The 10,344-nt window shown below is 54.9% G+C and overlaps 1 protein-coding gene across 1 annotated transcript; it reads right to left on the bottom strand.

Annotated features, from left to right (window-relative positions):
• Positions 1-2,040: 2,040 nt before the first annotated feature.
• DBNDD1 (dysbindin (dystrobrevin binding protein 1) domain containing 1) lies at positions 2,041-8,624 on the bottom strand. The gene is made up of 4 exons (XM_006860089.1): positions 8,594-8,624; positions 3,288-3,434; positions 2,960-3,100; positions 2,041-2,201 (listed from the first exon to the last, which is right to left on the bottom strand). Exons 1-4 carry the CDS (start codon positions 8,622-8,624, stop codon positions 2,041-2,043), a joined length of 480 nt encoding a protein of 159 aa, XP_006860151.1.
• Between the last annotated feature and the right edge of the window lie 1,720 nt (positions 8,625-10,344).

The raw sequence follows: 10,344 nt of genomic DNA, 5'->3' as shown, positions 1-10,344 counted from the left end.
CCCCTCTGGGCCTGTGGTGCAGCAATCTGAGGATGAGGGAGCTTGGAAGTACCTCAGGAGACACCTGCGCCTTCACTGTTACTGTCAGCATCCAGCCCAGCCCAGGATGATCTGCGGGCCTGGGAGGGGCAGGTGGTTTTGCCTGTGTGTCACTATTGCCCCCACCACTGTCCTCCTTGGCCAGTGCACTGAATGGTGCTGAGGCAGAGGCCTGGATGAAGTGAGTGTCCTGGGGTGGCTGGCTGTGGTGCTCCCATTATAGTGAGGTGTCCGCAGAGTGGCTGGCGGAAGTTAGTGTATCACGCTGCCTTTGGTGGGTGTGCCCAGTCACCCCAAGGCATGCATGGGGGGATTGGGGGCCAGGGGCTGAGCTGGGTTAGCCCCTCGCATTGACTCCTTCACACTCGCTTTCCCAATGGCCCTGTCCTCATTCTCCAGCGCTTCTGGGCCCTGAGATCAGACTCGGAATTTTGCCTTAACGTTTCCAAACCGTTTGTCACGATTGCTTCAAAAATACAATTTCCAACTCAGGACAAGTTCAATTTCCGCTCTTTGTAAAATCTATGTCATTGGCTCCACCTTTGTCACAAACCCAGGCCATCCAAGCACTCGGGTTCCCTCTGATTGGGTGAGGGGCTCCAGCCTGCCTCTCAGTCTCAGGTTTGGGAGTCTCCCGGTGGGGGGGGTGTGCCCTTAGGGTTTGGCCATGGGGACAGTTCTTGTGGGTATAGGATTCGTTGACCTGGTCTCACTGGCCTTTTCTGGGGTGCTGCCTGCACTCCTTTCCCTTCCCTGTTCAGCTGTCCTTCCAGGAGAAGGAAGGAGGCTGACTCTGGCCCCCATCCCAGCTATGATGGCACAGTGCTTCACCTGCGTGGCAGAGGACGGTACACCTGGACCTCACCCGCCAGCTTGTGTGGAATGGCACCTAGGGACTCGAAATCCAGGGCGCCTGTCCTAAAAATGTGACCTGGATCACCACAGCTAAGCGCAGTGTTCCCACAGATTCTTCAGAAGGGTTTAAGAGAGATGCCACACTACTGGCACCCCTTGCCCGCGCCCCCATGTCAGAAAGGAAATGGGCCTCATGAACAGGACAATGCTTTAATCCCACGATGTGGATGACGGCAGAAGCTGCAGAAGGAGCGTGGAGGTGGGGAGAGGGTGGTCACATCACCAGGCCCTGCCAGGGACGAGGGTGGCAGTCTCCACCACCTTTGACGGCTATACCACCCTCACCTCTAAGGCATGGCTATCTGGGAGGAAGAGGGTGGTCATGGTCTCAGGAGGGTCTGAAGCTGACCCTGCAGCCACAGATGACCCCCAGGGGGCCCTGGGAGGCAGGAAGACGGTGAGGGAGGACAGCATCAGCTGGGACCCTGACACTGTTGGGCGACAGGCAGCAGGCCCACCTTTATTTTTACCATCCTTTGACCATTAACATGTCACTGAGTACATAACACTGCGGCCCGGCCCCCTAAATCAGTGGGGTGCTGTTGACCTTTCCCAGGCCAGGGTTCCAGCTGAAGACTGCTGTGTGCGTGCACATGTATGTGGCAGGGGGGTGGGGGTCATGGCTCTGAGGCAGTTGTGGCGTTTTTTTGGTGTTCTGAGCTATATATGGAGAAAGCCTAGCCTTGGCTTTCCAGGGAGGGGAGGGAGGGGTAGTCAGGGTCCTGGTAGACTTCCTCAGTGATCCCTGGGCAGCTGGCAGGAAACTAGTGGAAAGTGGGAGTCCCCAGGAAGCCCCAGCCTGTGGATTGGTAAATTATAGATCCAGACCCTCACCCTGCCCACTCAGGAATCACAGGTAGACAGAACCTTCCAAAAGGCTGACCAGGGTATGGCCCTGGTCTCATGACCCAGTCTCCTTCCTGGTCATTCCATGCCTCAGTGTGGGGTCACTGAGGGCTGAGCCCAGTTCAGAGTGGAGTAAGGCCACTGGGCTAGGCTTGTGCTTCGAAGACCTAGGGTGCCGAGGAGCTGATGTGCCAATCTCTTGGCTGGCCAGGGTGCTTCCTTGGGTACAGAGAAGGTGGCCTAGTCCTCCTGGGGCCTGTCCACGCTGAGGAAAGTATCTGTGGTGGTGGCAGAGGGCCGCTCCGGGTCGCTGAGGGGCAGCTTCTCACGGTTCTGTTCAGCCCTTGCCCGGGTCCAGGATGGGGATCGGAGACAGCCAGCCCGCGGCAGTGGGTGCAGGCCTGGTAGGGACACAGAGCAGGGGTTGGGTCAGCGCAGCTGGTGGTGGGCTCAAGAGAGACCTGTGTGTGCATGTATGGGTGCAGGCGTGTTTGTGTGTCTCCTGTGGGTGTGTCCCTTCAGCCTCTTTCCTGCTTTCATCAGTCTTCCCCAGGACAAAGGAGCCCTGGCGTTGCAGTGGGTTAAGCACTTAACTGAAAGGTCAGTGGTTCAATTCCATCAGCTGCTCCTCGGGAGGAAGATGAACTTGTCTGTGTTTAGTCTTGGAAACCTTAAGGAGCAGTTGTACTATTTTGTAGGGGTCATTATGGGTCAGAATTGACTCTACAGATGTGGAGATCTGATTCCCCAGGGCACATCCCATACCCTTCTGGCAAGGTCCAGGCAGTGGGCTTGTCCTGGGGATGGGTAGAGCTGGACCGTCCTTCCTGCTGGCTGCCCCTGCTGCTGTTTGGGGTTCTGAGATCTCAGGAATCAGTGGGAAACTCAGTCAGGGCTGAGCGGGTGGGGGACGGTAGAGGCTACAGCAGTAAGTGCCCTCAACTGCTGGGCCTACGTGACCTAGTGACCCCCTTCCCATGGCACTGATGGTTGGTTGGTAAAACTGACTTAAGGGAGGAGGCAGGACACATCTGAGGCAAAATTATTTTCACGAGCGCATTTGGAGGGGGAGCAGTGTCTAGGCACAGTGACCAGAGCCACCATCTCTGGTCCCCAGGGTTTCCTAGCTGGCCTCACTGCCCATTCCCACAGCACATACCTGCTGGGGAGTCGTTAGCAAGGTTCTCGTCGTCTGAGTCAGCGAAGACCTCGGCCAGCTCCTGGTCTGACATGTCCGTCAGCTCTGTGAGGTCCAGGAGGTCGAAATGCACCTCCAGGGAGGAGACGCTGCTCAGGGGCTCTGGGGGTGGGGGCCGGGGGGGGGGTGTCAGTGCCCTTCTGAGACCCGTAGCTGGAACATGCTCTCAGGTGGATGTTGGAGAGGCCAGTTCTCACCCTGTCTCAAAACCGACTCCTACCCTTCCATGGCTTAGGAAGTTAGCTTACGGGGATTCTGGGAACATGCTGGGCGGATTGGTCATACTTACGTCTCCGCTCTGTGACCTGCAGAAGTCCTGGCACAGGTATGGGGATGCCTACCTCCTCTTCTGTCACAGGTGTGTGGCAGCCACCCCCCGGGCCATGGGCTGGGACACCCAGGGCAGCCTGGGGCACCTCAACCTCTTTAATGAGCTCTGAAAGTAATGATAAGGGGCTGTTACTCGAGATTCTAGGTCCACACCCTGTCCACCCAGGCCACAAGAGCAAGGCTTCTGAGTAATGCCAGTGTGGACAGGAAGGACCTGGAGAGTCGGAGTCAGCAACACCAGGATGGATCTGGGCCATCTGTGGGGTGAGAAGCCCCATTCTGCAGACTAACTTTTCCTGTCAAAAAAACTCTGCATTTGAATTCAAAATAACAAGGCCTTCTCCTTGCAGAGAAAGTTACCAAACAAAAATAGACAGCAGGGCCCCGCCACTGCCTCCACCCACCAGGATTCACTGTAGACTTTAAAAAAAAATGTAATGCTCTGTTTTTATACTTAACTGTGTGCATGTTTGCACGTTCTGCTGGGTAAGAGATGCACCCCCACCTCATACTACACCAGACTCTACCTTCCTCATGGAGGGCCCAGGCCCACTCAGCCTGCCCCACCCCTGGCTCCTGCTAAGAACCCCCATTGTTCGTATCTTGGATATCTTTTCCTCACACTCTCCACCCACAAATCCTTCTACCTCTTCCTCTACTTCTCATGGCACTTCCAGGACCAGTGGCTGTCCCTTTGCCACAGGATCCTCATTAGGGCCTGCTCTGACTGGCCTGCATTGCCCTTCGCACACCTGAGCAGGTACTTAGAAAAAGGGATGAAGAACCAGAGGGTCCCAGCCAGATGCTCAATGGAGCCGGCTGTTGTTTCCTGTGCTCTGCCCCCCACCTCCCAGCCCCAGTGCCGGAGGTGGGGGCAGGTGTGTGTGACCCTTGCCAAAGGTCTGAGTGTGGTATCCTGTATAAGAGCTGATGGCCCAGGCAATGAGAGTAATTTGAGCAGTCTGAAAGCTGCTGAGGGGCCCAGAGACAGCTGCTGCTGAAGACTGTGCCTGCTAGAGCTCGAGTCTGTGGTCTGGAGGGTCCTTGAGGCGACACCTCCCCCCACCCCCTGGAGCCAAGGCGTCCTCCCTCCAGAAGTCCTAGGGTGGTGGAGAGTCTCCATCCACGGTGACTGTGTCATTGGTGGCTCATCCCAGGCTGGGTGGCAGGGGATTAGGTTTCCACTACACCGACATTAGGAATGAGGTTCCCAGCAGTGGTGGAGGGTAGAGTTACACCTACCAGCAAGGACACTTCTCACCCAGAGGGCAGGAGAGGTGTGATGCAGGCCTTTGGAGCCAGGATGAGCCATGGTGTCCAGCAGGGCACCCTGGGACTGCCTGCCCTCAGGGAAAGAGAGGCCTCTGAGGTCACTAGGAGGGCTCAGCCCCAGCCCTTCCTGATCTAGGGCCCAGCAGGACAACGAAGACTCAGTCACAGCCTGGTGGGCACCCATACCTACAGCCTTGAGGGAAACAGGCACAGGGTGGCAAAATGCAGTTCAACATGACACCTACTCTATCCATGTTGACTCAGGTTCTGCTCTGGGAGCCTAGGCTAAGGAAGGCCACAGGCATGTCCACTGGCCAAACTCAAGGTACTGATGCTCTAGCCTGACGCTGTGGGGTCAGAGGAGATACTTGCCCAGGAAAGATGACCTTGGCACAGAAAATGGTGCAGCTGCTGAAGGCAGTTTGGCAGTTCCTCAAAAAGGTAAACATACAGTTACCATATAATTCAGCGATACCGTCCCTACGTATATACCCAAGATAAATGAAAACATAGGTCCTCAGAAAAATGTACGCAGGAATTTCATAGCATTGTTCCGAACAGTGGAGTCCTGGTGTGCTGTGCATTAATGTGCTGGACTGCAAAGTTGGTTTGAACCACAGAGAGTTGGTGGTTCAAGCTCCCCAGGTGCTCCTCGGTAACGCTATACAGGGTTGCGATGGGTCAGAACCAACTCAATGGCACTTAACATTCATAATGGAAGCAGCTCAAATGTCCATCAACCAATGAAAGGGTAAACAAAATGTCCATCCAAGCAATGGAATATTGTTAAGTGCCATTGAACTGGTTCCAACCCATAGTGACCCTGTACAGGGTCTCCAAGGAGCAGCTGGTGAGTTTGAACCGCTGACCTTACAGTTCAAACTGACTTTGTAGTCCAGCACAGCAACACACAGCGCCACACCAGGACTCCAATGCAATATCACTTAAGCATAAAAAGGAATGAAGTTCTACATGCTACAACCTCGAAAACAGTACGTAGAATGATCTAAGCCCCATATGGCAAGGTCCCATTTATATGAAATGTCAGAACCGGCAAATCCATAGAGACAGAAAGTAGATTAATGATTTCCAGGGGCTGGTAGTGGGAGTAGGAAGAGTGGGCATGCCTCCTAATGGATACACGGTTTCTTTTTGGGGAGATTATAATATAAAGGAGGCTCTGGTAGTGCAGTGGTTATGAATCGGGCTGTGAGCCGCAAGGTCAGCAATTCAAAACTACCAGCTGTTCCACGGGAGAAAGATGAGGATTTCTGCTCCCGTAAAGATTTACAGCTTTGGAAACCCTGTACAGGGTCGCTGTGAGTCGGAACTGACTCCACGGCACATGGCACATAATGGAACTAGATACAGGTTAGGGTTACATTGTGAAAGTACTAATTGTCACTGAATTGTACACGTTAATGGGGGGGATTTTTTCTCAAACACAAACCAAAAGCCCTCAATGAAAACAAACAGGCAAGCAAAGGTGCCTGGCCAGAGAGTTGGGCAGAGCACATAACACGGTAGGTTGCCAACTGGGATTGCGCATGAACCACCTGGACTTGCAGGCAGAAACCCCAGCCCTGTGTTCCTTCCTGTACTCCCAGGTCCAGGATTGGTGGGGTGGCCAGGGTCTGGGGCAGTTAAGTAGTGGCTATGGAATTGCCAGGTCTGTTGGCCTCCCATGCCCAAGGAAGAAGGGGCTCTCCACAGGTGAGGCCACACCTCCTGGACAGGGAGCAGAAGGCTGAGGGCACAGGTATTGCATCAGTGACTCTTGGCTTTCCTTGGCTTGACCAAGAGCCCCTTCCTGGGTTGGCCAGGTTTTGGGGCCCAGGGCCCTAATTTTGGGCCCCAGCACAGTGCCTGAACTGTGGGTGGGCATGTGCCAGTATACCACTGCAGAGAAAAGTTGGGGTGCCACGGTGCCATCCCACCCTGGGCTGCTAGGTCACTTGGCTGACCTATTTTCTAACACACCTGTGCTGGGGTTGCCTGGAGCAGTGAGGGGCAGGCATAACCCATGAATGAGCAACACCATAAAAACAGAATGGCTGTGCGGAGGACAGATGGTCACAAAGGTGGTCACCTATACCCTGGTTCCCCAGCATTTTTATCCCTCTGAGCACACACACACACAGTGGCTAGCTGTTTAATCCTTCAGACCCAGGTTCCCCCAGATTTTCCTGGGGATGGGGTAGGACTCTGGTTTTCCAGAGATATTAGGGTCCTTAAAAGAGAGGATTCCACATCCTCACCCCACACTCTCACCTCAGATGTTCACCTGCTACTGCCAGGCGTGACTTTCAACACCCTGCTTTCTAATTTCATAAACCAGATACGCCTTTGGAGCGCCGACTGACATATAGCAGATAAAACGGCAAGATACTAAGTTTTCATTCTTTTAGGTGTGAAAATGGTGTTATAGCTCTGCTCTGCAAAGCCTTCACCTCCTAGAATTTTTGAACTATTTAAGGTGAGATAATGCGTCTGAATTAGGAATTGAGGTTGGCAGTGGTTGGGCTGAGGTTCTGGGGCTGGGAGGTGGCCCCTGGGGTTTCATGACGCCTCTGCCAATTTCTGTGTTTTCAGTCCACAGCCTCAAAAGAGAGTTCAAAAGTGAAAGCTCAGGTCCACTGACCCAGCTGCCAGCACCACAGGAGAGGAGATCTCTGAGACCCAGCTATGGAGAGACGCCTGGAGTGGGAACCCTTTGAAGACAGGGCCCCAGTCAGGAGGGGCAGACACAGGACCTGCAGGCCCTCTGTGGTCCCTGACTGCTCCCTGCCCTTCTCCAAACACTTGGCCATGCATCTTTCAATGTGGCTCCTGCATCCTACAGTTAGGGTGGAGAACTCTGACAAGTGTGGAAACTGAGGCTCATGGGGAAGGGTCAGTTTGACATCTGTCTCCCCAAGCCCTTGTTTTTCAGAGCACCTCCACCCTGTCTTCACAGGGTGGCTCCTGGGAGCGCTGGTGTGTCTGGGGGTGCTCAGAGGTGGGACAAGGTCTCCCCACCATGTGTCTGCTGTTCTCCAGGGTGGCAGCACCTCAGCCTAGGTGCCCTAGGTTCTCTAGGCCACACAGTGCAGAGCAACCTCTGCTCCCTGACACTTGGGCTCAACAGGAAGGTGTGGTGTGTGGCTGGTGACCAGTCAGGGCCAAGTACTACTATAGGAATGGGGGGCTAGGGGATGGGGCCTGACCAGACTTGGAGGAACTGGACAATTGAGCTCCAGCTTGCATGGCCGCACAAACGCTCCAGAAACCGCGGCCGGCCAAGACCCGCTTTTCCTAGAGTTTTCCTTTAGTCTCCAGTCTCAGCTTTGCCTGGGACCAACGCAGAGGGGCGAACCCAACGGTCAGGTCCCACCCACCACTGTAGCAGCTGACACGGGTGTGAGGAGGGCAGCCGTGCACACTTGCTCTTCCAGACGTGCGCTCCGGGCCTTCCCTGCGGCCGGGCGCCCTAGCAGGCCGTAGCCCCCCAACGCGGCACCTGCGCCCACAGGACCCGGGCCCGATATCCCCCCTCCTCCTGAACCGCGGCGAACAAAGCAGACACGCGGCCCAGCGGGCAGCGTCAACCCCCTCTCCAAGCCTCCTGGACCCCAAACCTGGCCGGACCGCGGCTCCTTCCCCTCCCTTCAGGACTCGACCCCGGCTGGGTTCGGGGTAAAACTCTAAGTCCCCTACAAGATGCGCGCCAGGCTCAACTGCCGGGGCCTGGGCGGGGACCCGACCTGCCAGGAAGGAATCTGGGCGCTCCTAGCCCCAACACAAATGCGGCTGGGGGTCGTTCCGGAATGTGTCCCCCTTGGACAGTCGGAACCCTCTCTATTGACGGAGACAGTCGCGCCAGGCGGAGCCGGCTTAAAACTGCGGGCGGGTCCCTGCGGCCCCCGAAAGGCGATGGATGGGCCCGGGGGTGGAATTATAGCTGGAGGCCGGGAAGGTACGCTGGGGTTGATGGGGATCCTAGGGTGCACTCACCTCGCGGGTCGGCGCCCTTCGGTGGCTCCATGCGTCTGGTGGGGCCGGGGCGGGGTGTGTACGGCGGCGTGACCCGGCCGGGGCGCCCCTGCAGCGGCGGCGGCGGCTCGCTCTCGGCCGTGGCTCCGGGCGCTGCGCATCGGGGCGGCGGGCGGGGGGCCTCGGCGGCGGAGGAACCCGCGGGGCGGGGCGCAGCTGCTCCCAAGGCTCCGGCCCCCCCAGCCCATCCCTAGCCCGCCGGGACAGGTGCGGCCCCGCCCCGCCCCGCGTGCGCCCCCTGCCGGCCCGGGGACCCTCGCGTAATCCCCCCTATTCCACAGACCCCCTCCTCACCCGCGTTACCTCACCCACCTGCGGACCCCCACCTCCACGATCCTTATCTCCTGAGGATCCCGCTCCCCAGTGAACCCCATTACTCTGTGAACTTGCCTTTGCTGCAGAACCCTTTTCATAACCCTCCCAGTCCACCCCATGAAAGCCCTCTTCCCCGAGGACCCCGCCTTTTTCTGTGGTTCCTCCCTCCCCTGCAGACCCCTCCCCCATCTGCGTGCGCTTTCACCCAGCCTCGAGGACTTACTGGTTCCCTACCTTTCTTCCTCTTTAAATGTTATTTTCTTGTTGTTGACAAAATTGTAAAATATACAGGTTCTAGGTGTGGTGCTGTGGGTTAATGCGCTGGACAGCAATGTCGGTTTGAACCACAAGGTCAGCGGTTCAAGCTCACCAGACGCTCCTCAGAAACCCCCAACTCGACAGCACTTATGCACAATAACAAATATAATTCACTGTCGTTGATTACATTCTTCAAGTTTTGTAACCTTTCTTGGTCACCAATTCTGAGTTCTTCCTCTCTCATGAACAGACTCACGGCCCCCTAAGGTTTTCTATCCAATCTTTTGCGTTGCTGTTGAACCATGCAGATAAGTTCATAATGCTCAAGGCCTTTTTTTTTTTTTAAACTAGTTAAGCTAAATTATTGTTTTGTTTTTAAGAAGTCTTCAGGGGATATATTATTTGATCTAAGATTTAAAGATTTCACAGCAATGGTTTTAGGGGTTCGTTCACCCTCCATGGCGCCAGAAAGTGTAGTTATTGTTGGGTTGCTTCTAACTCATAGCAACACTGTGTAGGGTTTCTGAGGAGCAGCTGGTGAGCTTGAACTGGTGACCTTGCAGTCCAGAGCATTAACCCCAGAAAGTCTAGAGTCCATGAGAATTTGAAACTCTGTTCTGCATTTCCCTCTTTGTGCTCAGGATTTGTTTATGAATATTTTGATCAAAATGTTCAGTAATGGTAATGGAGGGCACCATCCATGTCTTGTGGTTTCATGGCAAAGCAGAGGCCTTGTTAGCCACGTGGTCCATATCTTCTCCTATTCCTGACTCACCTTCTTTCTCTCTTGCTCGAGGTGAGTAAAGACCAAGTGTGTGGGATGCCACTTGCAAGCTCTGAGGATCACAAGCACTACCCAACAAACTAGGAGGTAGATCAGCAACTGTAAACACATGATTAGGTCATGAAGCCATGACCCCAAACTTCCAAACCAAGAAAATGTGTTTGGTGGTACCTAAGCAGCTCTTCTTTTTCTGTTCCTTATTTTTTTTTTTTTTTTGTCGTTGTTGTAAATATATCTATCACACAACTTTGCAAGGGCAAGACCATTGGGTCGGTGATCTATGGTGACAGAAAGACTGAACAGGTACTTAGGTCTGCAGTCATAGGTTGTGATACATTAAGAAAGACAGGAAAGG

The sequence above is a fragment of the Chrysochloris asiatica genome, unplaced genomic scaffold (genome assembly GCF_000296735.1).
Source record: "Chrysochloris asiatica unplaced genomic scaffold, ChrAsi1.0 scaffold00037, whole genome shotgun sequence".
NCBI lineage: Eukaryota > Metazoa > Chordata > Mammalia > Afrosoricida > Chrysochloridae > Chrysochloris > Chrysochloris asiatica.
Note: the sequence above shows the minus strand (reverse complement) of the source record. Positions and strands in the feature narration are given on the sequence as shown.